Source organism: Parastagonospora nodorum (assembly GCF_000146915.1).
Source record: "Parastagonospora nodorum SN15 chromosome Unknown scaffold_16, whole genome shotgun sequence".
Taxonomy (NCBI): Eukaryota; Fungi; Ascomycota; class Dothideomycetes; order Pleosporales; family Phaeosphaeriaceae; genus Parastagonospora; species Parastagonospora nodorum.
Window position 1 is genome coordinate 740,040 of NW_001884564.1, and position 25,693 is coordinate 765,732.

The 25,693-nt window shown below is 53.1% G+C and overlaps 13 protein-coding genes across 13 annotated transcripts; 6 read left to right on the forward strand and 7 right to left on the reverse strand.

The window, feature by feature from the left end:
• Nucleotides 1-75: 75 nt before the first annotated feature.
• Nucleotides 76-389, forward strand: SNOG_10289 (hypothetical protein; the record flags this gene model as incomplete). Its single annotated transcript, XM_001800516.1, has 2 exons — nt 76-98; nt 155-389. 2 exons carry the CDS (start codon nt 76-78, stop codon nt 387-389), a joined length of 258 nt encoding a protein of 85 aa, XP_001800568.1.
• A 571-nt stretch (nt 390-960) lies between these two features.
• SNOG_10290 (hypothetical protein) lies at nt 961-1,964 on the reverse strand (the record flags this gene model as incomplete). The annotated part of the gene is made up of 3 exons (XM_001800517.1): nt 961-1,310; nt 1,403-1,503; nt 1,648-1,964. 3 exons carry the CDS (start codon nt 1,962-1,964, stop codon nt 961-963), a joined length of 768 nt encoding a protein of 255 aa, XP_001800569.1.
• Nucleotides 1,965-2,604: 640 nt separating this feature from the next.
• On the forward strand, nt 2,605-3,453 carry SNOG_10291 (hypothetical protein; the record flags this gene model as incomplete). The annotated part of the gene is made up of 2 exons (XM_001800518.1): nt 2,605-3,286; nt 3,344-3,453. 2 exons carry the CDS (start codon nt 2,605-2,607, stop codon nt 3,451-3,453), a joined length of 792 nt encoding a protein of 263 aa, XP_001800570.1.
• A 1,531-nt stretch (nt 3,454-4,984) lies between these two features.
• Nucleotides 4,985-5,821, forward strand: SNOG_10292 (hypothetical protein; the record flags this gene model as incomplete). The annotated part of the gene is made up of 1 exon (XM_001800519.1): nt 4,985-5,821. One exon carries the CDS (start codon nt 4,985-4,987, stop codon nt 5,819-5,821), a length of 837 nt encoding a protein of 278 aa, XP_001800571.1.
• A 468-nt stretch (nt 5,822-6,289) lies between these two features.
• Nucleotides 6,290-7,722, reverse strand: SNOG_10293 (hypothetical protein; the record flags this gene model as incomplete). The annotated part of the gene is made up of 4 exons (XM_001800520.1): nt 6,290-6,481; nt 6,502-7,096; nt 7,153-7,615; nt 7,674-7,722. The coding sequence occupies 4 exons, from the start codon at nt 7,720-7,722 to the stop codon at nt 6,290-6,292; spliced, it is 1,299 nt and encodes a 432-aa protein (XP_001800572.1).
• A 1,017-nt stretch (nt 7,723-8,739) lies between these two features.
• SNOG_10294 (hypothetical protein) lies at nt 8,740-9,716 on the forward strand (the record flags this gene model as incomplete). Its single annotated transcript, XM_001800521.1, has 3 exons — nt 8,740-9,010; nt 9,061-9,117; nt 9,169-9,716. 3 exons carry the CDS (start codon nt 8,740-8,742, stop codon nt 9,714-9,716), a joined length of 876 nt encoding a protein of 291 aa, XP_001800573.1.
• Nucleotides 9,717-11,722: 2,006 nt separating this feature from the next.
• On the forward strand, nt 11,723-12,848 carry SNOG_10295 (hypothetical protein; the record flags this gene model as incomplete). Its single annotated transcript, XM_001800522.1, has 2 exons — nt 11,723-11,845; nt 11,898-12,848. 2 exons carry the CDS (start codon nt 11,723-11,725, stop codon nt 12,846-12,848), a joined length of 1,074 nt encoding a protein of 357 aa, XP_001800574.1.
• A 385-nt stretch (nt 12,849-13,233) lies between these two features.
• On the reverse strand, nt 13,234-14,461 carry SNOG_10296 (hypothetical protein; the record flags this gene model as incomplete). Its single annotated transcript, XM_001800523.1, has 5 exons — nt 13,234-13,272; nt 13,323-13,471; nt 13,527-13,839; nt 13,890-14,020; nt 14,068-14,461. The coding sequence occupies 5 exons, from the start codon at nt 14,459-14,461 to the stop codon at nt 13,234-13,236; spliced, it is 1,026 nt and encodes a 341-aa protein (XP_001800575.1).
• Nucleotides 14,462-15,042: 581 nt separating this feature from the next.
• Nucleotides 15,043-18,123, reverse strand: SNOG_10297 (hypothetical protein; the record flags this gene model as incomplete). Its single annotated transcript, XM_001800524.1, has 1 exon — nt 15,043-18,123. The coding sequence occupies one exon, from the start codon at nt 18,121-18,123 to the stop codon at nt 15,043-15,045; it is 3,081 nt and encodes a 1,026-aa protein (XP_001800576.1).
• Nucleotides 18,124-18,603: 480 nt separating this feature from the next.
• On the forward strand, nt 18,604-19,833 carry SNOG_10298 (hypothetical protein). Its single transcript, XM_001800525.1, has 2 exons — nt 18,604-18,944; nt 18,994-19,833. Exons 1-2 carry the CDS (start codon nt 18,855-18,857, stop codon nt 19,663-19,665), a joined length of 762 nt encoding a protein of 253 aa, XP_001800577.1. The 5' UTR covers nt 18,604-18,854; the 3' UTR covers nt 19,666-19,833.
• A 93-nt stretch (nt 19,834-19,926) lies between these two features.
• SNOG_10299 (hypothetical protein) lies at nt 19,927-20,852 on the reverse strand. The gene is made up of 2 exons (XM_001800526.1): nt 20,574-20,852; nt 19,927-20,469 (listed from the first exon to the last, which is right to left on the reverse strand). Exons 1-2 carry the CDS (start codon nt 20,839-20,841, stop codon nt 20,114-20,116), a joined length of 624 nt encoding a protein of 207 aa, XP_001800578.1. The 5' UTR covers nt 20,842-20,852; the 3' UTR covers nt 19,927-20,113.
• Nucleotides 20,853-21,586: 734 nt separating this feature from the next.
• Nucleotides 21,587-23,997, reverse strand: SNOG_10302 (hypothetical protein; the record flags this gene model as incomplete). Its single annotated transcript, XM_001800527.1, has 6 exons — nt 21,587-21,734; nt 21,789-22,454; nt 22,540-22,977; nt 23,000-23,522; nt 23,552-23,811; nt 23,885-23,997. The coding sequence occupies 6 exons, from the start codon at nt 23,995-23,997 to the stop codon at nt 21,587-21,589; spliced, it is 2,148 nt and encodes a 715-aa protein (XP_001800579.1).
• An 826-nt stretch (nt 23,998-24,823) lies between these two features.
• SNOG_10303 (hypothetical protein) lies at nt 24,824-25,632 on the reverse strand (the record flags this gene model as incomplete). Its single annotated transcript, XM_001800528.1, has 3 exons — nt 24,824-24,916; nt 24,968-25,263; nt 25,341-25,632. 3 exons carry the CDS (start codon nt 25,630-25,632, stop codon nt 24,824-24,826), a joined length of 681 nt encoding a protein of 226 aa, XP_001800580.1.
• Between the last annotated feature and the right edge of the window lie 61 nt (nt 25,633-25,693).

A 25,693-nucleotide genomic window follows, 5' to 3' on the forward strand; every position in this document is an offset into this window, starting at 1 on the left:
TATCTGGCATATTTGACCAAAACAAGCTCGTACTTCATTCCCTTAGTGAGCTTGACCCAGAATCTCCCATCCATCATGCCCCAGCAAGATGCATCGCCGTCAGTTTACCTGTGCCTGAAGTCTCTTGATCCGCCATATTTCTGACACTGAATAGGACTTCTCACTACTCGCTTCATCAAAGTTCAACCACTACCGTCACGCTATGTTCGTACCATATGCTCACCTCCTCCTCCGCATCCACCGGATACACAAGCAACATGAATCCGATGGACCGTTTCCTGTCCGAGGGCTCTGCGGAGCAGAGCGCTATGTTCATTCGTGGAGATAACGGCGAGCCATCGACAAAGAGGAAGTGCGAGTGCAAACGGACGAGCAAGGAGAAGCTATAGCACCGCTCGGGTGCATCAGCCCATGAAAAACTTGGAAGCATGCGCTCTACCACACATGTCGCTGTGATAGTGTTGTCGGTCGATAAGGCGCATGAATCTATTTTGGATTCACCAAGCTGAAGGAGCCCGCTTTATAAAGACGATACTGTTGCTTCCTTTTCCCCAAAGAAGCTTGCTCTAGTTAGATCCTGGGTCCATGAAAATCAGTAGTAGAACAATTCAATGACTAACATCGCGGAACCAACTTCTCGTCGCTACCTCTTCATGCTTTGATACATTTTACATTGCAACTACATCAAGTTCATGGATTCTAATTAGTGATGACTCTTAAGAATGTGAAATATAATCTTGCTCAATTATCCTGTCCTACAAAATTGCTGGCACACCTTGTAACTGGATGACTATCGAACAAAGAAAGATATGGCATAATCTGTAGTATGACTTGACGGCCAAAATTTCAACAGAATGAGAAACACCCTTGGAAATGGCAGAATAATTTGCAAACAGAGGCGGATGCGCACAGTACACTCCTATGGACTAGAGGTGTGCTATTGGCCAAGCTAGCACATTTCTACCAAATTTGACGCACAAACGAAGATGCAAGCGTGGTGACAGCAACCTTCGTCGCTGATGCAATGCTTTTAGTAGAAGTCGTGGGCGCGGCAAAGCTCCATGTTAGAGGCTCGCTAATGAGCGATGGCGTGAACATAGCCGATCGAGTGCTCTTGGACGAAGAGCTTGTGCCGACAACAGCACTCGTTACGGAAGCAGAATGGGTAGTTGAAGTCGTGCTAGCGGAGGAAGACTTGGGGAAGGCAACAGGTCCGGGCGTCAAGAAGGGCACAAGAGGATTGGTGAATGCGTCGACCATGGAACTTGCAGTGCATGGAGCAGTGACAGTTACAGTGACAGTCTCCTTGGCTGGGGACGAAGCTAGTTTTGCGACACGATTGTAGACTGGTTGGAACGTATCAGTAAAGCATATGATTATGAAATGAAGATAGAGAACTAACCATTCGAGCCGCGAATGACGACCTCGAACGCCTGGCCGTTGGCATCGATAGGGCCGCGTCCCTGACCTTCGTTTGTGATGTCGGCCTCGTTGATGGCCTGACTATAAAGACCGCATACTACCAGAGTGTTTGCTGAAGGGTTGGGGCATGCGGCAGCGGGATCAACGGATGGATTGCGTTGGAAGTAGGTATTGACTGCGAACGACATCTGTTAGCTTGAAACATAGGGTGGTTTGATAAATAACTCACAAGCTTCGCATCCACCAGTTGCATCGCAGTGCTGAGCGCATGCAGAAACGTCATAAGAGTCGAGGTTGATGATGTGCATATAACTAGCCGAATTGACGGCAGCCGAAGCAGCTTTGGCAATGGGCTCAAAGCCTGCAGGTGAAACGACGACCTTTGCGATTTCGCTGTAGAAGGGGTAATTTCCAAAGCTTTCAACAGTGTTTGGAACGGGTCCTGGAGCCACACTGTGCTTGAGAGGCAAGCAAGCCTGGCGTGGGAGGACGGATGCTGACGCACTGCCAATAATGGCTGAGAAGATTGTAGAGTACTTCATTGTGTTGAGTATGATCTATAGGGTAAATTCAAATTCTTAAGCGAGTCTGATATTGATGGAGAAAGGAGCGGGCAAGTCAGGCTTTATACCCATCAGAAGTGCAAAAAGACTGGTAACAAATTTCGATAGTGAGCATAAACCTGAAGCCATGTATCGAAGTGCCACGGTTGCAATTTGCACTCGATTCACAATACGACATGGTTAGTCAGTGTACATTCAGACTTCGTCACTAACAAATACGGTCCTATGACTTGCATCCTTTAAGGTTCCGAAACAAGATAAAAAATTCACAAGAATCTCGGACCCGGCCTGGGCAAGTGTCTACCGCATCGCATGTCCCGACGCTATACGTATGTACAAGAATATTCAAAAGCCATGAATTATATCGGTGAACATAGTCAGGAATCTCGTCCAATCAGTCACACCAGTAACGGCGGCACTCTGACTCGAGATCAGAGATATCTTTCTTTAATGTAGCTGTCGGCCTGGAGATGACCGTCACCTCAGCGCGCATGGCGGCATTCTGATTTCTGAATTTCATGTCCACGGACCTCGATATTTGTGTGCGCAGAAGATATGAGGTTCTGCTACCGTCTAGCAGCTGTGGGTCACGACGTGGACCCGCTAGCGCTAATGCGCCATGGCTTCAGTGTTCACCCCACCTCAACAAACAGCACCGACATCTACCCTCATCTTCACCATCCACGCTGGCTTTCTCATCCGAAAGATGGACCAAGGGCCATTTCCGCCGGAACTGCCACTGCCCCAAGGAAATGGGCGGGGAACGTGTCGACACTGCGTGCAGTTCGATCACAGCTTTTGTAGGCACGCTCCGGACCTCCCGCAGATCAACCTCGAATTCTTGTGCGACGATGAAGGTCTATCAGATGTACCCCAGATCTATCGTCGACTTTTCCAGCGAACAAAAGTGTTCACTGCCACCGTACAGGATCTAGTAAACATAACCATAAAATGCAACCCTGCCGGGTGGGGCGAAGCCGCTCGTTCGATTGTGGACTACAGTGTCTTCATTCTGAGATCCGAGAGGCTTGGATTTGAGCGATTCTTGCACAGCCAACGTGGCAGTATTTACTGGATGTTGGACGATGCGCTGCTACGCATCTGCCTTGACCGTTGGGAAAATCGCCAAGCTGGCTCTCCATGGGATCAGGCTATCGCACCTATTCTGCTTACTCTCGCCGATGCTAAGAGCCGTTTGCCCTCTTGGGTCGAACTGGATGTACAAAACATGGCGAAACACCAGATCGACAACCGTGCGGCCGCCAAAAGCCTGACGAAGAGTTATTTTGATCAGACACAAGGTTTTCTACAACATAGTTCCAGACTTTACGAAATATGGAGAACTGTACGCATGTCAGGAATAGGAAAATTACCCGCTGAGTTAGCTGATGCTATCATCGGAGACGTTCTGAGTGCAGAAAACCTTCCTAGGGGAGATCTAAGGCCATTGTATCTGCCAAAGGGCTGAAGACACAGCAAAGGTCACCGAGTAAAACAGACTTGAAAGAGAACATCTAGGGAAGCTGGCTGCACATTCTTAGCTTTAGAGCTGAGAAACCAGCTCATGGCGAATTGGCCCACCGCAAATCGATGTGGTCAAAACACTTTTGAGATACAGAGATCTATCTGTCTCGAATTTCTATCTGGAGAATGAAATGCGACTAATGATGCGAAGAAATGGGCAGACCGCTAGCATGGAAATAGAATGTTATGCGGGTCCCCTCTCGGCAATCGACCTCAAATGTGCTCACACCTTCATCGGATAAGAAGGAGCGGCCCGTTGGTGGATACATAAACTGCTTGTTGCGCAACTACAACTTTGATTGGAATTATTGCAACCACTGCATGTTCTTCTCATCATTTTACCTCGCCATGGGAGCAATTTGAGTGCGTTCATAAGCCGACAATCTTCGGACGATGACGCACGGAACTCAAAACAACATATGAAAATATACAAGAAAGGATAGCCAGGGTGTGTTGAAGAGTTTGATGGCAAGGCTTCATGAGCTGATCATGGGCTGGACAATGGCGCGAAAGTCGGGGCTTGGAATGCGGACGACAACTTGTCCTTGAGAACCTACGAGCCTGTAATGACCCGGAATCTTTCTTCTACCTGGTCATACTTCAAAGACAGACTGTGGTCTCGCACGCAATGTATAGACTGCTTCCGAACGCCGCTGACATCAAAACTCCACCAATATTCCATGTCAACGACCTTTGCATCACAAACAAGACGCATTCAAAGATGATTCGAGGGAACGCTTGCACCGCTCGGCTACGTTACTTATGGTCATGACAAATTGGCGAAAATGGCGGAACGATGTTGCTATGCAATGGCATCAAGTCATTGCCACATTCAGGCTGACGGATACCGGCACGCAACAAAACATGGACATCACTCTGAGGCACAAGCCATGAGCCCAGTCGACGCCACAACTACCATTCGATTACAATTCCCCTAATCGAGCCATTCGACGTGTCAAGCTCTCGCGCTGCCGTGTCCGCGGACGCTATTCCTCGCTTAGCACCCCGCAACGATGAAGTCTTGTCGTCACGTCCGCATCCACCAACTTCTCTGAATGGCTACTACCCCTGTCTCTGATGTAAGAATCTGTAAGGCACGGAGTACCCCATACTAGAATATACCCGGACCCATCTCGCTAATCGCGCGTTGCCGTCGACGTGGTTTTGCTAACGGTATGTCTCATCCGCGCCCAGTGACATACGCGCCAACTTTGTGGGCGTGATTGGAACGGGCGGTTTGGCCTTGCCATGGGCTGAGATACCGGGGCTGTGTCGTTAGAACAAGCGATATTGAAAGCCTCTCGGGAACAAATGCTGATGTCACTGTAAAAGGAGGCAGGACTATTGGATGAAAGACACAGAAGGATGTAAGCGATACAATCGTACGCTGGTACATAAAGAACGTCTACCCTCGCTAGACAAACTCGCTCAACGGAGGGCACTTTCAAATTGTCCAACATACACAAATTCTCAAGATGCACTCTTCAATGCTCCTCGGGCTCCTGCCCCTCGCCGCCGCCCAAGTCGCCCAAGTCCACGAAGCACCTCCTCCACCCCCCGTCCTTCTCAACGCCACCAAATCCGGCGTAGCACCCACCCTCCCCACGCCCTTCAACGGCACTCAAACCCTCCAAGGCGCAATCATAATGCCCCTACCCCCACAGCCCGGCTACATCGGCCTGAACGGCACCGCGACCGCACAAACCTCCATGCCAGCATCCACCTACCGCGCCACCATGCCTCCCTCCATGTTCAACGACCTCGTCGGCACCACTGTGAGCGGATACATCGAGGGCGTAGGTTCCCCGTCAGGCGTGCGCTTTACCGTCAAGCTGCAGAATCTTCCCGAGCAAGCCAAGTACGGCCCGTTCAACTGGCACATCCACGCGTTGCCCGTGCCCGCGGACGGTAACTGCACAGCGACACTGGGCCACCTGGACCCGACGAATCGCGGCGAATTAATCATGTGCGACGCTGCGGCGCCTGAGACGTGTCAGGCGGGCGATCTGGCGGGCAAGCATGGCGGGAAGATCATGGCCGCGGGAAGCTTTGAGACGGCGTTTGTGGAGAAGTACTTGACGACGGAGACTGGGTCGCCGTTTTCTTTCGCAGGGTTGGGGTTCGTTCTGCATTCGATGAATACTACGAGGCTTACTTGTGCGAATTTTGTACAGGTTAATGGGACAGTGGGAGGGAATGGGACGATGCCGAGTGCGACGGGCCCGCCAGCGGGAGAGTTTACTGGTGGAGCAGGAAAGGTCGGGGCTGCGTTGGGTGCGCTGGGTGTAGCGGTAGTTGCTGCGCTGTTGTAGAATGCTGTAGTATAGTAGAGTTTAATGATAATCACCAGTCCAGGTATTAAATACTTTGGAGGTCATCATCGTGACTTTGTGTCAGTGCATTCTGCCATCGTGAACTACTGTCACGCTAAACAACATCTTCACTAACAGTCCTCTCACTCTCTTTCGCCCTCCCCCACCCCTTATGCACCACACTCCTACACTCCTTCCCACAGGCCGGTGTCCCACAAACCCACCATCTCGGCCCTGTGCCCAACTCATCCTTACACCGCCCGCACTTCGTCCACTTCTCTCCACAGTGATGCACGCCACGCTTCAACTCCAGCTTCGTACTCTTTTCCCTGATCGCCAGCAATTCCTCCACGCTGTGTACATTGCAGTCTCGACACACAGCACGCTCGACCTTGGGGATCTTGTCCTGCGACGATTTGTAGAACTTGGAGGTGTGTATGAGGCGGAGGAAGGGGTTCGGATGCGCGGTTATAGGGGCGCATCTACAGTGTGGGGGGCGTTGGCGGTGCGGTTGGTAGCGGCTGACGACGAGGGCTTGGAAGCACTTGGTGCAGGATGGCAGGCAGTTTTGGGAGTGGTGGAGGAGGGTGGTTTGTGGGATTTGGGGTCGATGTTGACAGTCCTGGTTGGTGATTGAGCGATCAAAACCTTGATAGGTTGCTTTGGGGGAATAGACTTACGGTGCAGATTTGCTTGTCGCATATCCAGCATTCCATCTTCTCTTTTCCTGGACATGTGTATCTTCGGAACGTCCTGATACGTCGATCGAAGTCGTGCGCAGGCAGGACTACCTCTCGAACGCTTTTTGAAACGCGACTGAGTGTCATGACATCGAGGTAGTGCATGTCCTCGGTGACGGCCATCAGCATGTCGTATACACCTAGAAAGTCTGACAGCGGGCACGCTTCTCCAGGTCCACCCTTGTAACGTGGCAGTTGCTTTCTCTGGTTCTGCTTGTACATGTCCTTGAGCTCAGTCACTTCTAATTCGGCTTTTTGTTCAAGGCCCCATACGGACTTCAGCGCATACCGTCGGCCAAATCGGACTTTTGCCTTGAGAGAGATTGGCAGGCATCTGAAAATACATTGCGGAAAGAACCACAGCAACAGGAGCAAGAGAGTTGCGATACCTCTTGGTATTGCCGTAAGACAATTCAGAGCAGACTTGCATAGTGCCATCAACATATCGATTGTTGTCTTGCCTTGTCGTCTTGTGTCCCTCAAAGCGCCAAAGAAAGCCATAAGACCGAAGAGAACAATCAGCGCGTAGAAGAATCTAAACAGCATTCGTCAGCTGGGACTGGCTTGTGTTCACGTTACGATAACACTCACGAGATGGCGACACCGTACTGCCACTCTTGCACGAAGCTCTTGCACATATTGCCTCCCGTAGTCGCTGTGCCATTGAGCCTGCCAGCAGCCTCAAAGAAGCTTTCATTTGCACCTGCTGGTCGAATGTAAGCAGCTTTAGCGCAAGATGTCTCGATGTGTGGAACATATTGCGTCTGATAGCTTGTGGCCCACGAGACATAGATGGTTATGACAAGATCGACAGCCGTAAAAGGCAGATTCAGTGGTGGAGGAAACCAGAAAGATGGGAGCCACACTGCAATATTCCAGAAAAAGGCAAAAGTGCTCCATTCTGAGGCAAGATGTGCCCCGCTTGCAATCTTCGGATCATAAGTCTGGAGTTGGTCATGAGCGTGAACGAGGTTCCAGTGGTTCGTACTGGAAGCCCAGTAGATTCCCAGAGGCGCAAAGAGAGCGAATCTTATGATGCCAACTGGGACGAGAACTGATATTGTATATTTGATAAGTAAGGATCGCTGGTACTCGGGTTGAGACCCACGTACGATGGTACCAGTCACCCCCTGCTGGGTGTCTTGGAGCTGTTTGGGTCATTGTTGACCGTATGCCAGGCTAGTTGAGGTAGTCTCGATGTGCGACCTATGAGTTGAGATGGTGAACGCATTCAGTGCGTTGGCCAAATTGCGAGCAGGGGTATCAGAAATAGAGATACACAACATGACAAGCTCAAAAGGCGACTGGACCACGATTTGTAGGGACGCGTGAATTGGCCTCAGGTATGCAGGTATGGCGCCAGGCTGAAGGACTTCGGTAGCGTACCATGTACCAGAGCGAAGACTTTCACCGGGGGGACATAGTCACTCGAAGCCGATGCTGAGCCACACTCGGGACAGTTTTGGCGATAATCTGGAAGCCTAAGGTCGGGAAGCGCATCGTGAGGTGAACGACTGTGGTGGTGCCAAGTTCCGGTGAGGATACTCTTCCAAACGACCTATCATTGGCGATTCGCGACTTCTTCTGCGCCCTACCCCTCCTTCCGCCGACCCTGGCTTTTGCGCATTCTTGCTCGGAGTCGTGACATCACTTTGCTGACAGCCTGCAGGCGTTCAAAGCGAGCGTAGCGTCTCATCTCCGTATCGATAGGAATGCGGTGGAACCATTCTTGCGTTGCCCGTCACGATGCAGGCGACTTTGCTACAGGCAGCCTGGCGCCTTACAGAGGCACGTTAAGGGTCCGAGCAGACATGGGGACGATGTCTAGAGCGATGAGTTGTTCTTGTACCATTGGAAGTCCCTTGCCAAGCGCATCGCGCACGGGTCCGGAACGACGCCGTTTCCACAGCAACAGCGGCCTGTTTGGCGATGTCATGGCACCAGCGCGCGCACCCAATTCCACAAGGCATAACGCGTAATTTCACGGCCCACAACGCCCAAAATACTCCGCACTCGAGATATTAGCTGCATGCCCTCCCGTTTCCCGTTTCCCCTTGCCTGCTTCTGCATCGTCCCAAGACAGCCCGTCTCCACTGCATCTTGATAGCCGTCGCATCTATCGGGAGTGACAGTTGGACGTCCGCCATCTCTCTGCGACACGTCCACGGCCAATTCGCAATGGAGGCGCTACTGTCTCTCGCGTTCGACAACATTGCGTCCAAGGACACGCAGAAGATCCGGAAGGGGCTCCGGCAGATCGAGGGCATGCTCGCACAGATATGTCTCTCCGGCAGCAAGTCGAAGCAGTCCACGCCAGGCCACCGACGGAACGCCTCGGCCATCAACCTGGGCGAGCAGCAAGAGTCGACACCAAAGAAGCTGGGACAGTTGTCCGAGGACCCTGCTTTTAGGGAGTTCTTTCGGTTGCAGGAGGGGTTCGAGTGGAATGGTAAGGTTGCACGGATGCAATCGCCAAACTCTAGCTAATTGAGTTTGTAGTCGCAACACGAGTGGCAGACTGCCTCGAGCGTTTACTAGGCATGGGGAGCAGCAAAGGTGAGACTTTCACAGATGTCTACCACGAATTGGCACTAACACATGACATAGATGGCCAGAACGACATCCTCATCCTCTCATCGCTCTCGAACCTGCAGGGCCTCTTACTCCTGCACTCGCCATCGCGAATCATCTTCGGCCGCGAGGTGTACATGAACCTCATCCTCGATCTCCTCGACCCGTACAACTGCCCGGCAATCCAGTCGCAAGCGCTCCTCGTTCTCGTCACCGCACTCCTCGCCACACCACAGAATACTCGAACATTCGAGCACATGGATGGATTGCTGACCGTAACGAGCCTGTTCAAGGACGAAGAGACAACACAAAACGTCAAAGTCAAGCTCCTCGAATTCTTGTACTTCTACCTCATGCCCGAGACACCTGCCCCGAGTCTGCAGAGGAGTCCAAGCAAACTTGCCGCTGCGTTCGACCGGCGGACTAGCAGCGCAAACGGTGACGATGGCGGCGGCGCATCGAAGAAGAACACCCGGTCACAAGAGGAGAAGCAACATCTTCTAGGCAAATACCTGAGCAACGTCGACGCCCTAGTCGAAGACCTGCAGGAGAGCGCGCCCTTCACAGGCGTTGCCTGCCGATGAAACCACAGCCCCCGCACCACTACTCTCTCATTCCAGCGAACAGCACCATCATCATTTCCTACATCAATCTGCTTTGAATTCTTCTTGTCCATATACTCCTCTGGGCTCAGTCCTAGTCTCACACTTTCCTTGAAACATCCTTCAGCAAGGCGTTGGCGGCGTTTGTACAAAATTTTCTGGACGTCGATAATATGTCTCTGGGCTTTCAATGCTGGCGCTGGTTCCCTGCATTACATTACAGTTTGAGTTTGGTGTCTTTGGCATAGCGGGGTTGCTCTCACTGTAATATCGGATTTTACGTAGTATCAGACAGATCAGACTACCACATGTTGGCAGTATGGTGAGATTGCTAGTAATGCAAAAACTCATCAATCCATTCTTATCGAACACAACTTTGCTTCGGACATGGGCCATAGTTGAAAGCGCTATTGTATGCTTCGATGTCAGCTTACCGCCGCCGCCACGAGATAACGTGGCGTTACAAACTCGTCTCTACACAAGCCAGTCCAACGCATCCAGCACGATCTATGTAAGCCTGTGCCAAGCACAAAGCCAACTGGCAAGCGATAGCGGAGGTGCTCTCATTGGCGTTCCCTCTGCATCTGAACTGCAGGAGCTGTCACACAAGCCTTCCAGCCAGAGCCGAGTGTAGATACCGACCGCTTCATATAAGCAGCAACCACTTTTGGCAAGTAAGACATTGATAAGCGGGCAGCATTTATAAGCTTATCCAGCCACCGTTGTGTCATTTGTAACATCTTGCTGAAGTGCAGGCAAAGAAGCTCACTAGCCAGGCTGTAGCAGTAATTATACAGTAGGTCTCAATTCGGAGACGGTGTCTCAAGCGTAGTACAAAGTCGACAGGACGCCGAAGAGGCGCATCGTACATCGGCATCGGGGCAAGAAGCTACCGAATCCTGCGTCAGATGCCAGTTGGCGATCATCCCATTTAGGGTATGACATCTTGATACGGCAGCCGGCGGAAGCTAGTAAGGAAGCTAGTAACAATCAGCCTTCCTACCTCATCCACCCAACGTTTTGACGAGGAATGTACAGGGCACGCGAGCAGCTGGAATTTTGCGATTCACAGCATGAGGATGTTGGTCGCGAAGAGGATGTTCTCCACGAGGTTGATCTAGGCAATTTTGCGACACCGAGAAGCGCCTACAAGACGCCAGAGTATGACTTGTGCCTGTCTTGATGTCAGAATAATGACGCAGGGCGCGTTAGACAACAAGCACGCGACCAGGATAGGTAGACGGAATGCCGGCATCTTCACACCCAGCACATGGCATTCGCTCGCCGCTTCGTCCGAGACGCGATGCCTAGCCTGTTTCTTCTTTTAGTCGTTGACATCGTCCGCTATGTCCGCCGATTTTGAGGTCATCTATGCGGCGCTACCTGACGCCTTGGTTATTAGGCAGGTGATGCAGAGAGGCTGACTGCTTCAGCTGGCTTTGTTCTCTTCTGTTCTTGTTCCTCCAGAGCTCTTATACTCTACTCTGAGTGTCTTGATCTGTGAAGAAGCAGCCACACGTGCGCTGGCAGTAACTTTGTCAACTACAACGTACACTACGTCCGAACGGATCGCATCGGCAGCCACACGGGTTCCACCTTACCCTGACCTAATAGACCTCAGGCAACTTGATCTCCGTCTATCATCCGGGTACATAATATTCTTCGTCCTCCTGTATCCGCAGTCGCTGAATCTCACGCGTCCCTTCTTGCCAAACAAGTTTTGGTATCTCTCTGCGTGACACTCGACTACCATGGGCGCAGGAGCATTCATAGAACCACTGGTAGTGATCACCCTGCTGTTTGGAGGCACATGGGTCAACCGGAATACCGAGTATCGCCTCTTCAACCGCAGAAGAGTGTATACACATTCGCCTCGATCTGCCTCGCCGTCGTCTAGCGGTTCCGGTCGCTCAAGCCCTGCCTCGAGCGTAACGCTGCTCTCGCAAATCGACGAGGAGCCAGTATGGCGGGTCCGGAATATAAACATTATGGGTTTGCAGAAGGAGGTCGTGTCGCCCAACACAAGGCGGTTCCAAGACTACTTCCTTAGTAGATTACTCAAGAAGTTCCCATTCTTGGTAGAGGCATGGTATTGGGCCTTGATATACTGGGTAAGCTCAAGCTCAACCTCACTGTGAAAATTCCATACTAACATCTCCCCAGGTCTACCAACTCGGTCGAGCCTTCAGCGCCGTGACCATGGTCGAAGGCACCGTCACTGTCGCCCGCCGACACGCCCTCCAAATCATCGCCCTCGAGCAACGCCTGCACATCTTCCTCGAACTCGACGTCCAGCGCTGGTTCCTCCAACACCCCTTCCTGATGCACTGGACAAACCGCATCTACTCCTTCGTCCACATTCCCGGCACCATCCTCTTCCTCGTCTGGCTCTTCTTCTACACCACCACGCAATCCCGCATCGATCTGCCCACCCACACCCGACCCAAGAACGACGATATTTCCTCCGCCGGCCCAAAACTCTACGCCGCCAGACGCAGAACTATGGCTACGTGCAATCTTATTGCGTTTATTGTCTTCACCCTCTGGCCCTGCATGCCCCCGCGCCTCCTCTCCGACGCCGCCGTCCCCGGCGCAATCGGCGCACAAGCGCGCTCATACGGCTTCGTGGATACCGTGCACGGCGCCGAGGACGAGAGCAGCGTGTGGACGCAGAACAAGTTCTGCAACCAGTACGCCGCGATGCCCAGCCTGCACTTTGGCTACTCGCTGCTCATCGGGCTAACCATCATGACCATCCCGCTCGCGCCGCAGCACCGACGGAGTCGCACTGTACACTTGACAAGAAGCTTGCGCGTGCGTTTGCCGGCGCCGCGAAGGCTGATGTGTTTGGCACTGGGGGTCGCATATCCGGCGATTATCCTGGTCGCGATTGTGGCGACGGCGAATCATTTTGTGCTGGATGCCGTGGCGGGCGCGATTGTGTGTGGGTGCGCGTGGACGGGGAATCGTGTGTTGTTGAATTTGCTGCCGTTGGAGGACTATTTCCTCGCGGTTGTGAGGATACACAAGCCCGAGCGCAGGGTGGTGTGGCTTGATGGCGCCGAGAGGGTAGGTGGGGAGAAGGGGAGTGGGAAGGGGGTGGTTGTTGATTGAGTGGAGATTCGACAGAGATTGGGTGGGTCATGATGTGTAATGATTGCGTGCTTTGCTTTTGGAGGGGACTAGGTGGGATTGGATAAGATAGATACCCTATATGCTTTCTCTGCGCGGTCTGTCGTTACGATTATGGCTTCGAGAATGACAGCAGTTTCACGACATTGCCTGTGTATCACACGGATATATTTGAAAGTTGAGACTGTGCCAAGTTTGGAAGGTACTTCATGGTCGTACGAACTCACTACACATTGTTCTGACGGAAACGCCACACGGGTTCTTACCAGTGCACTTCCGTCAAGTCACTATTCAAGATGACTGAAAATCCGCCAGATGTGTCCATGTTGAAACGTCTGGCCGTACGACATAAGGTCTAGGCGACTCACTACAATTGGGCCTTGAAGTAACACTTCAAGCTGTGTGTCTACGCTAGGTTAGCGATGTCTCTACATTCAGTAGGTGGAGGTAGCATACCCGACCGGCAGCAGCATTTGAAGCGCAGTCAAGTTCAGGAGCCGACCACTCCTTAGAGTGACAAAGGCCACACTCTCCAACACCAATGATGTCCTGGTTCCAGTTGCATCCGTTGTAGTGGAATCCAAGCTGATGCTTCGTGAAGTCGTCTTCGGTAAGGTGCAACATTAGCAGGGTTTTTGAAAGGTGTGGAGGAGAACTTACAGGAACCAACGGTCAGGTAAAAACCGCCTATAGCAATGAGCATGACGGTGGCCTCGTCGTCGAAGCTGATATTGACACCACCCTCGGGGCCAATGCTAGGTTGCCAGTATGCGCGGGCCTTGAGAGGAGTGCCCTCGGAGGCTTCGCAGAACTCGGTGATGCTTATATCGAATGCGTAGTTGTAGCGCTGGCTTTCGGCGGCAGCATTGGAGCTGATATCACGAGTGATGACTCCCTTCTCGCCTGGAAGGCCATGCTGAGTACCTATGGTTTCACCTTCTACAAGCCTGATCCAGCAAGCCGAAGTGATACTCTACGGCAAGTCAGTCAGTACTCGATTATCAGAAGACCGATAAACTATACCCTAGACTCTGTGGCGCCCTCATAAATGACATCTCTTGACCAGTTGCTCTTAACTTCGCAGCCGGCCCTTCTACCCGAGGCGCTATCCTTATCCAGCGCCCACTTAGCCTCACGGAATTTGAACCATGCCCCTGCCTAGGTGAGCATTCAATGACCGATAGTAGACTCAAAGACTTACTGTGCTCATTCCAGTCCCAGAAGATATGCATGTCGTAATCATTCAGCTTCACCCAGATGAACTTACCCTCACCCTCGTAGTCCATGACGAAGTCTCCGCTGCGGGTGCTTATGTTTCCCTGGCAGTGGAGCATTTTGCCGTTGAAGTGCTCGGTGAAAGTGACCTGGTAGTCCCAAATGCCGTCCGTGGCAGGAGCGTCCATACCAAGGCTGGGCATCGAAATGAGATCCCTAGGGTGGACGGTGATTTTGAAGGCGTAGGGAGTATCTGGGCCTGGGGCGTCATCGACATCCCTGGCGTAAACAGCCATGGCGGTATTGGAAGCAACCAACGGCGCTGGAACAGCGACCGCGAGCGCCGTGGCGCCGAGTAGCAAGAGAGAGATGAGCTTCATGATGAGCCTACAGCAGGTAAGCAATTGAGCTCTGGGAGACAATCGAGAGTGTGGCGTACTGGTGCTGGAAGCCGACTGTGGTAATTGAGGAGCGAGGGGTCTGTGGAATAGCAGAGGTCAAGTAGACGGCGGAGCTTAGCGCCTATATACTAGCGGGACGAAAGTAAGTGAAGGGCAGAGCAGAGCAAGGCGGCGCACTAACACTGAGCTTGGATGAACACAGGCAACAAACGACAGAGGGGATAGGGTCGCGTGCGTGCTAAGTGCTTGATCGCAGCGCTCGGGTTTGAGATCGCTTCAATCTCTTCGAATACTGGAGATTCTGTGAAGGATTGAGACGATTCTACTAGAAGTCACAACAGAATCGCTGCGGTGGGCGGATAGCGAAGTGAGAGCAAGAGCTCTAGTAGGTCGCACGGACATCGCAGCAAACGGGCAGGACCGAGTAACCAGCTCATCACGTGGCAATCGGAGATAAGAAAATTGTGACTTAAAATGTGTGTGAATATACCTACATGAAATCCTACACCCTAGTCACACACCCAGACATGTCTCCAACGCCAAGCAATGCTTCCCAATCCCTAACGCCCACGCCTCGCTACGTCCTCCAAGAATCCTAGCAAAAACGTCTTGTCGACTGGGCTCTTGGCATCATTACCAGACCTGCTTACGCTGCTTGTACTGCCGTGACCCGATGTGTTCTCGATTGGATGTGAAGTAGGCGGGATGACGATACTTGGCGCCGCTCCAGACTCGCCGATACTCGAGATCCTACTGCGAGAGGCAAAGTCTGCGGGGCTGACGGTCTGGCTACCTTTCTCTGGGAGTGGGCTGACAGGGCTGATGATCCCGGACGTGGTCGTCTTCGGGGTCGGTGGCAGAGGGCTTCGTCCTCTTGGGACAGCGCTGTGAGTCTGTTGCAATGGCGTAGGAATACGAGGGCTCTGGGGCTTCGTTGAGGATTGGCCGAAGAGGGAGAGCAGAGCGTTCTTCTGGTCGGTGGGGAAGGACTCTCGACGGTCAAAGGGCTGTTGTGCTGCTAATGGGGCTGGTGACTGTCTAACAGGCATGGAAGGCTGTGGCGACGGGCCCTTGAACATGTTCAGTAGACCTTGCGCGTGTGCTGTAGGTGCTGGCGACTGCCTTAGCGGCATTGCAGGTTGAGCAGCTGGAGGTTGGGGTGAAGGGCTTTTGAACATGTTCAACAGGCCCTGTGCCTGCGCGGTAGGTGCTGGCGATTGCCTGACCGGCATTACAGGCTGAGCTGCCGGTGGTTGCGGTGATGCTTCTTTGAACATGCTCAGCAGACCTTGCGCATGTGCAGTCGGTGCAGCTGATGCAGGTGATTGCGAAGCAGGCTGAACGGCGGGCGGCTGTGGTGATGGTCCTTTTAACATGTTGAGAAGGCCCTGTGCATGCGCTGTTGGTGCATTTACCATCCCTGTGGTGCCCTGCTGAGGTCGCTTCAGAATCTGTGGCTTGAAAGCCGTCTGCGGCTGGTCTGAGATCTCGATCGCATTCGGTGGTGCTCCGTTTCGGGCGCCGTTCTGGATGTTTGAAGGACTTTGGGTTACCGACTGCTCACGCTTCAAAATCTGTTGAGGCATGAACGTAGCCGGCGATGGCCCACGGGAACTGACACTGGCAGGTAGGGTGTTCTTCTTCATCGTGTCGAAATCTGGGGCATTGACAGGCCCGCGTACAGTAGCTGAGGTGATGCCCCCGGGTTTCGGCTGGTTGCCAAACATGTCAAGCAAAGTCATATTTTGCGGTCTTCCTGACTTCTGGGAGAGTTGTGCAGATACATATGCTGGCGTGGTAGGCAGCGCAGACAGCTCAGCAGGCTCCGGCGTAGGCGACGAGATTGGCGGAGTGCCTCTAAACATTGACAATAACGCATCCTGTTGTGCGGATCTTGGCTTCGGCTGCACTGGCTGTATGTTAATAGGCGGCGACTGAAATTGCGGGGATGCCAGCTCGTTTGGCTGATACTGCGAGACATGGCGCGATTGTGCTCGAGGTGCCATCTGGGGGGTCTGAGCTTGGACTGTAGCCCGGGGAGGCTCTGAAGGTGGTCCTTGTTGGTCGCTGATCTTGAACGAGTTCAACAAACCCATCGTATGTGCGGTGAGCTTCGGTGCAGGTAGTTTTGAAGCAGGCGGAACGGCCGGGCCGGCTCCGTGTGAACCAAACGTTTGGGACTGTGAAGCTTGGAAAGACTGAGACTGTACTGCGTGTCCACCATTGCTTTGTTGGAAGGGCATTTGTGGGGGTGATTGATACATGTGGTTGTTCTGATGGTGTTGTGGCGGCATAAAGTGTTGCTGTTGTTGAGGGTGTGGGTGCATGCCATTGTCGAAATGTGGATGAGGACCATGGAACTGCATGCCCTGATGGGGTGGGAACGGGAATGGTGGTGGCGGCATGTTGTGCATTTGAGGTGGTCGAGGACCATGTTGTCCATGAGGACTGTTCGGCTGGACTGGGGCGGACATGACCTGGTCGAAAGGTGTTCTCGGCAAAGAATGGTGAGGACTGGATGGATTGTTGTTGCCTTGTTGGAACAGGGCCAGCAGAGGATTGGCCTGTGGCTGTTGAGCTGTCATGCCAGGAGCCTCTACAGGCGGTGACTGCATTCCCATGCCTACACTGAGCAGGCGTTTGAGTTCTGCTGCAGGATCCACAGATTGTGCTGCCTGAGATTGCATAGAGACTTCGGGCAGAGCATCGCTTCCTTGATGGCCCAGTCGAGCGACGAGGTTCGCAAAGCTATCATCTTGCTGCGGCGGTAAAGAAGCGATCATATCCGCTGTTGTCGCGTGCACTTCAGCCTGTAGCTCCTCGTCGTCTGTAATAGGCGGGGCAAGATGAGCGCCGCTGCGTGCCCTCTGCCTGTCGAGTTTTTGTTGTTGCTTGATCCACGCCCTGAGCGGTCCGAGAAACGGCGCTACCATGTAGAAGCTGCTCTCCTTGATCATATCTGGTCCAGCACCTTGCGGTTGCGCCTGGTTCTTCCTCCGAAGGGTGGGCAGGTCCGTCAACTTGTACCAATCTATCTTGGAGATTTCCTTTCGCGTCCGTGGTTCGAAGTACGTATCCATGGGCACACCGCGAAACACGTACAGCATCATACTCTGCTCGCGCATAACGATGGAGATCTTCTTCATGTCTTCGTCCGGCAGTACCAAATTGGCTTCTTGCAGGTCGTATCCAGTCTCTTCCCAGACCTCTCGCACGGCGCAGTCCAAGTCGGTCTCTTCCTTGTTGATCTTCCCCCTAGGAAAACTCCATTTCGCGCCCTTCTTCCATCCTTTCACCAGCACTGCATGTGTCATATCCTGGTTGAGCATGATTGCGCCGCGCACAGGCACTCTGGTCTTGTACGCGAGAAAGTTCTCGTAGGCCTGCTGGTGCAGCTCTTCCGAGTATGCCGAGAACAGCGGGCAGTGCTGGAACATGAGCTGCGAGAACTTGCGCAGGTGCATCGAGGGCAGGTTGTTGGGGTCCAGCGGGCGGATGAAGTCTTCGTAGAACCATTGCGCTTCTTCGATCTGGAAGCATATTCGCTCGACTGACTGCAGCTCTTCATTCGGCAGATTGACGATGAAGCGCACGCATAGGTCGTCCAGCCAGTCAACTAGCGACATCTTTGTATTCGTCATGGTGGATGTGCGTCTGGCCCGTGTCGAGCATGCCTCGGGCACGAGAAGCGAGCGTGGTGGGGAGGTTGTCGGACAACTGGCGCGTCGCAGTACCGGCAGTGGGCTGTCGTGTAGCGAGTGTTCTGGAAGGCGATGATCAGTGAGGTGTAACGTGCACAGCCACGCGAAAAATGGGGAACAATATCAAAGCACGTGAAGTAAAGGTGGTCGTGTTGGCGTAGTGCATGTGGTGGTGGACAGCTTCGCGCATACCACCTAGGTTTGGCGGGTGGTGGCTGTGGCTGTGCAGGTGTGGCGAGTGCAGCCCAATCGAGCCACCAGGCCATGACGTCTCCTGTCGCGCCAGCGCTGGGGTAGGCACTGTGAATCAGGGCATGACGACCCAGTCACTCACCGCCAGCACAATGCCATAAGAGTCGCCGAAGCCTTCAATTCTGCTTGATTTCTCGTTCACCCCATTGCACATCTTGCACTGCACATTGTCGCCATCGGACTTGTCTGCTATACATAGAGCAGCGACGCGCCCGTTTCACATTTTCTGAAGACAGGAGCCGCCGACCAATCGCACCACCACTGCTCTCTTTGTAGCAGCGCACCACCGCCAGCTCTTTGTGGCCCTTGTTTTGAGGAATTCCATATAAGGTCTTCTTTGAGGTCACTTCACATAATATATCCAAACCTATTCTTACGCCGTCCACATCACATACCGGCTACCAGCAACCACCGCAACCATGACGCAGCTCGTCGCTAAGTACGCGATGAAGAAGGTGATGGGAAAGGAAATGGAGAAGTACAGATCCAAAGGCGTAGGAGGTCCATATGTACGTACCACATTCACTGCACTCGTGTGACTGCCACTGACTCTTCCAGGACCCATACTACGACGAGATCCCGCATCCTACCAAGAAGGGCAAGACCAAGAAAGTCAAGAAGGAAATCGCATCCTACATCCCGCCCCAAGAAGCCAATGTCCTGGCAAAAGCCCGCAAGACAGCCTACCGCCTCGACTATGCGCTCTTCACCTTCTTCGGCATGCGCTTCGGCTGGTCCTCCGTCATTGGCCTCGTCCCAGCCATTGGTGACGCAGCCGATGCCCTACTCGCACTCAACCTGATTCTGCACATGCGCAAGATTGAATGCGGCCTGCCCAACTCCGTCCTGCTCATGATGTTGGTCAACCTCGCTATCGATTTCATCGTCGGCCTCGTTCCTTTCATTGGCGATCTCGCCGACGCTGCTGTCAAGTGCAATGGCAAGAATGTGCGTCTGCTGGAAGAACATCTCGACAAGGTCTTCAAGCCTCAAGAGCAGAAGGCTCGCGATTCACAGTTGCCCCGCGAGCGCCGTCCCCGTCCTGCGTCGGTGTATGTCGACTTTGATGATGAGCTGGACGAGCGCCGCAATAACTTTGCAGATGAGCGCGAGGATGTGCGCCCGCCGCAGCAAGCATACTCTGGACGACGACCGCAGGACGAGGAGATGGGTATCCCGCGTCAGGATACGCGACCCAGCCGTAACGGAACTAAGAGCAGTAGGAGGTGATAGTCTTGTATTGCGACTTGCCCGTCGCTTTCTTGTAGTCGTTGGCGTTAGCGTTGCATTGAATGCAATTTTCTCTTGTTCAAAAGTATGGCATGTCAGGATGCAATCAATACCCTTTTCATTGCTTTATCGTACCTAGCTCTTGTAATCCAATAATCTTGCTTCACACTTGTGGGATCGCCATGCCGTGCTTGATGCAAGTGTCACTCATGATTACGACAAACGGGGCGCACCGATATGAAAGTGAAGTGGATGAGGATGTGAACATTTTATCAGGATCGATTCTCAGGGTACAGAATGCATGTAGACCCTCATATAGAAAACAAGTTAAACCCAGCGCATCATTGCATGTCACGGTGCGCAACGCCAGACTCCTCATCCCTTTTGACACAATACAAGATCCCTCAAGATGCCACAACATCCATCCTCACATGGTATGCGCAATCCTCTACTTCCTCACAGTCTTACTCGCCTTGCCGACCAGCTTCTTCAGCTCGCCAAACGCCTCCACAAACTCCTCGTCCACTTCGCCTCCCTTCCCGCTCTTGTCCTTGCTCACCATGACGACGCTGGTCGGGCGCTTGGTCGCGCTCGCCTCGCCCAGCTGCGCGCGGCTCTTGATGTAGATGTACGGCACGCCGTGGTCCTCGCACAGCACGGGGATGTGGGAGATGACGTCCATGGGCGAGATATCAGCGGCGATGACGACGATGGCGGAGGGGTCTGTGGAGTGCGCGGTGCTTGATTTGCGCAGCGCTTTGACGACTTCTTTTACGCCGCGGCGGAGGGTTTTGGATTTGGCGGCTGAGAGGGTTTGCGTTAGCAAGAGTATCTTTTCATACTGAAGTAGAGAAAAGCGGAGTAGGGGTAGGTAGTATGGGCAGGGCTAGGTATGCTTAAGGACCTACATTTCTTGACCGTCTTCAGAATCTTCTTCACTTCCTTCGCGTCGTCGCTCAGCGGGAACGCAAACGGCACCAGCGCGCCCTCGACCTCCTCGCCGTCTACAATGGTAACTTGCGAGACCTCAGGCGCTTTCTCGAGCTCCGCTTCGAGCATTTCGGTATCGACGTCGGCCGACTTTTTTTCCTTCTTGTCCTTCTTCGACTTCTTTACGCCGTCGACCTCGGAGCGCTTCTCCTTCTTCTCCTTCTTCTCTTTGATGTCTTTCGCCATTTTGTGTGTGGAGAGAGGGGGATTGAGTGGTGGTTGGTGTTCGAGGTGCGAGATGCTGGGAGCTGTTGCGCGAGAGCTCCAGTGTTCAACTTTTCCCGAGCCCAAAATTTCGCGAGCACGGACCCGAACTTTTAGCGTCCTCTTTAAGCTCATCCACTCATGTCCGCATCACTAGTAGCATACATAACGAAATCGTCACGAATATTCGGGCACTCTGCATTTTCAAGTGATTATACACATTCATTTTAAGACTGAGGCAGCCTTTTACACCCTCTTCATCAATCTAACTACCAACTGCCGTCCAAAAGTAAAAGCAGAAACTATGGTATATGCAGTCCCATCCCATCCCATACAATACATAGGAAAGAAGAAACAGACATGGGGAAGGTATTAGCAGTCCGGCAGGACCGAGATGCGCGCGAGGGGCCAGCCATCCAGGAAAAGCAGCGAGCGGGTATGAAGAGGAAAAGAGGTATTAAGCTGCAAGCAACAAAACAGAAAAGGAGCCCGAGCTCGGTGGATGTACTGGACCAGACTGAACCCCGAAATGCGCCGTTTCACCCCGATCTTGGAGATGCATGATAGAAACAGGGAAGAGATTGAGAAAATACCGCCGGATGCGCCGTAATGCAGAGACCAGACACCAAGTCATACACCCTTGACTAGTAGGCAGACAGATATAATCCACAAACTGAGAAGGAGATCAAGAAAAGACATTGTAGGAGATGGGTAGCAGCGGTTACTCCTAGTAAACCATCTGCATTTCCAGTGCTTGCACACCACCAGTGGCCATTGATGGTGAAGCAGATCCGGATCGAGACGACATGGCGTCTTCGTAGCCAACGAGGGCTTGCGAGTGTAGCTTGAAGGCTTCGCCCATGAGCTTAGTGATACTGGCTGAGGTTAGTATTAAGTTCATTAGGTTGACAATAGAATGGTGAACATACCCCCAAACAACAACCTCGTCGATCATGCTGCCCCAAAGTCGGGCAACAGTGGAGCTCAATTTTGCGCCATAGACGTCAACAGAGTCATCGTCAAACAGGTTACGGAGCTTGTTGTACATAGCCAGCTCTTCCTCGGTAGCAGGTTCTTCGTCGTGCTCGAGGCGGTAGAGCCATAAGGTAAGAATGACCATAAGATCCATGCCAGTGAGCGGGTGCTCGATGCTCCAATTTGTAGCTGAAGTGCGGGCGACCCAGCGGATACCTTGTACTGCTGCAACCTCGATGCAGTCGAAGCACTCCTGGATGACCTTGATCATCTCTTGCGATCGCTGGACCTTATCGCGGGCGTTCGTCATAGCCGCAGCAACTTCGTACGAATCGTGGTAGCGGAGTGCTTCCTGGATGGACTTCAAGTCGACTACAAGGCGGGCGCGAGTGTTGCGGTAGAGCGCCATGGCGTTGAAGATCAGAGGGTGACCCTTATGTGGGGCGCTCAACTGAACGACCACAGTCTCGGGCTCGCATAGCTCGAGCGACTTCTCCCAGGTCTCCAGAGCCAGACGAAGCTTGTACTCGGTGACCACATCTTGCAGAGCTTCTGGGCTGCGCTTGTGATACCAGACCTCGAGGAAGAGCGCGTTGATCATTACGCGCGTTGCAAAGGCGCTGTAACGAGCAGTCTCGCCTTGGAACAAGTTGTCATGGGCTTGGCGGAAGGGTAATAATCTTCGACTGCTCAACGCTCTCGCGCCAGGCCTCGTCGTCGGAAACTTCCATAGTCCAGAGCGATTCGGATGATGGCAATTCCAATGTATCAAACTCGTTGAAACCCATGGCCGGGGTGTGGTTGTAGGTCAAAGTCAAGAGTCCGAAGAAGATGTACACTGCATAGTATGTTCGTCGGCACTGCTCGTCGACGACCCATTCCTGATGGGTTGGTTGCGCGCCCTCGCGAGCTTCTGTACGGATCTTGAGCTCGTAGCGGTTTCCAGCAACCATATTGGCAAGTAAACTCTTGATCGAGCAGGCCCACTCGAGACCCTTGGGGTCGCCGCTCCAGCTGGAGAATATCATGTTGAGCAGGGTGCTCTGCATGGTCCACAGCGGGCACTTGCGCGAGCTAAAGTTCTCCTTGTTCTGCAGAAACTGGTTGACAAGAACCTTGGATCCAATGTGCAGCATGTAAGGCCTGGTCTTGGTCGAAGATGTACAGGGCACCAATCGAAAGCACTGCGAGAAGAAGGGGCGCAGACACCTCGGTCGGGTTGAACGTCGCTGGGTGCAGGAAGGGCAGATGGTGGTGGAACAGGTCGAAGTACGTCTTGAGCAGGCGGTTCAGCGTGTTCAGGCTGGGCAGGTGGAAGGTCTCGAGGAGCGCATTCTCGCTATCATACTGCTTGATGTTCTCGTAGATCCTTGCGCATTGGTCTTCCGACTCCAGCTGGGGAGCGCGCGTCATGGTCAGAGCCTGGCTGGGACCAGGCGACTTGCGGTAGTCGACGGGCGAGACAGGACCCAGCATTGATGGGTACGGCGAGAGTGCGCCAGGGGTTCCTAGGCCGTTGCCACCATCCATAGAGGGGAATGTAGGAGCCAGGGTGTCGTTGCCCGACATTGTGCGCTCCATCAGTGGGGGGAGCTGGTGCGGGTGCGAGTTCAGTGCGCTTCCGCGAGTGAAGGCTGAGGGCGACTTGCTCTCAGCGTCTGCGGCACCATCGAGTCTCTCCAGGGCATCTGCGGCAGCATGTTCTGCCCCGGCGCAGTGTAAGGCACGACGGGCTCCATCATTGATGGGCCTGTGGGCGAGATGATGGATTCGGAGTGGTTTGGTACCATCTCGGGCTCCTGGCTCGCCATGGCGCGGTTGTGGAAGTCGGTCATTAGCATGGCGGCGGCCTCGATGTCAGCATCGACCATGTCTTCTTCATGTTCTTCGAGGTGGGCTGGTGCGTCGAGGATTGCAGCTGGCTTCGAAGGGCCTGGGTCAGCGGCCTGCTTGTTGTTCGTCCGGCGCTTTTGCTCGCTGGAAAGAGGCGACACCCACCGTCCTTTGCGTGAACGGTGCGGTCATGTCGCAGCAGCAAATCACGGCGTACAAATGTACTGCGACATTTGGTGCAACAAAATGGTCTCTCCTTTGTATCTGATGATGTGTCAGCGCGTCCAAGATGTCGAGGCTCGTCGCGAAATTGCAAGTGTTGAGGGGCATTTCGCAACAGCGTGGCTGTGAGATCCCCGCAGCGCGACCACCACGCGGTGTCCCGCAGCAGTAAACAGCTACCCCACCTCAAAACATGTCCCGCGACAGAACAGTGCACTTACGGGAACGTTCATGACGGCTGCGATGCTCACTCCTACTGAAAGCTCGGCTGCAATACTGGCATCTACAGTTGTCAGTCATGCCTCGCATACGCAATGTGTTCATTCCTTACTTGTACTTCTTCTCTGGGACTCGAGCACTAGCAGGCGTCGAGTTGCCAGCCATTTCGGCGCTTGTAGAGGCAGTGTGCGGTCGTGCGTGTGTTGGCGATTTCGAGAGTAGGTAGTCCGCTCGTGAGATGCTTGTGTTAAAGTGTGTAGGCGGTGGTCGCAGTAGGGATGTGATGATGCACGAGATCTCTCATTCCGCAGAAAGTTACTGAACTATAGTGACTGGTGAATCGAAGATACAAATAAGCGATTGTGCTATTGTGGTCACTGCCATCGATGGACAGCTCATGAGGTCGGTGAGAGCTGCCGGTCCTAAGGAGTAGCGCTAACGCTCGATTAGCATAAGAGTGGGTGATTAGATAAGCCAGCACCATCAAGAGACATCACACAGACATAGGATCTCACATCTGGGTATCACGGTATTGAGCTCTGCTACACAGTTTCTCACCACGACAGAGCGACTTACACTCTGCTCGGTGCCATTTGCAATCTACCATTGTTCGACACACGTGGCGTTCGCAAAATCCCTTCCATTCCATCCTATACACAGAGTCCAAGCAACGAACTTTCAAGTTCATCTCCAAGATAGCTGATAACACCCTTACTCAGCCTTTACGCCGCCACGATGGCTCAGACATTATGTCCTTGTTCTTGCCAGTATTGGGGTTGCGCTTGTGGGGAGGGCGGTAGGGTAGAACCTGTCGTGATGTTAGTTCGAGTCCAACAGCAGCGGTAGTTGCCAGACATACCTTCTCATCTTTTACCGCTTCACCAGTTTCATTTGACTCTCGACCCTCCATTCCCTCCTTTTTGATGTTGGGTTCTTCGCTCTCTTCCGCATCGCTCATCTCGTCTTCATCACCCAACTCATCCTCGTCGCTCATCTCCTCGTCGCTCATCTCCTCGTCTGACCACGTCTCTCCTTCTGCCTCCGCAATTGCTCGATCTTCCTCTACGCCAGCGTCGTGTGCTGCTAGCGTATTAAGTACGTCTGCCTCAGCATCCCCGTCTTGCATGCTCTCGTGGCATCCGTCTTTGTCGTCCACTAAAGCTCGCCTTGACATATTCAATTAGTGTATGTCTTTTGTACAACAAAATGAACCTACCTCAGCTCATTCAAGCCATCTTGAAGGTCATCTAGCGCCTCCTTCACCTCAGTATCTTCATCGTCGCAATGCCATCGTTTTGTGATACGCCAAATGGTCTCGGCTTTTACCCAGCAGCTGTATGATTCCTTCCAGTCGCCCAAAGTACCGCCAAGCAAAGTAAGGCATCTGATGTGGTGGTAACGAGGCATGGCCGGGTCCGCAAGCAACTCGCGTAATGCTTCAATGCATTGCTCGTATTTGTCCTGTCGGTAGAGTTCCGCAGCAGCGTTGAAAGCTCTGTCGAACTGACGATCAACCTCGTCCATTTTTTCTGTTGAGAATGTATCCGGGTTAGATGTTGGTGTGTGAGTGTGTGTTGTTGTTCGG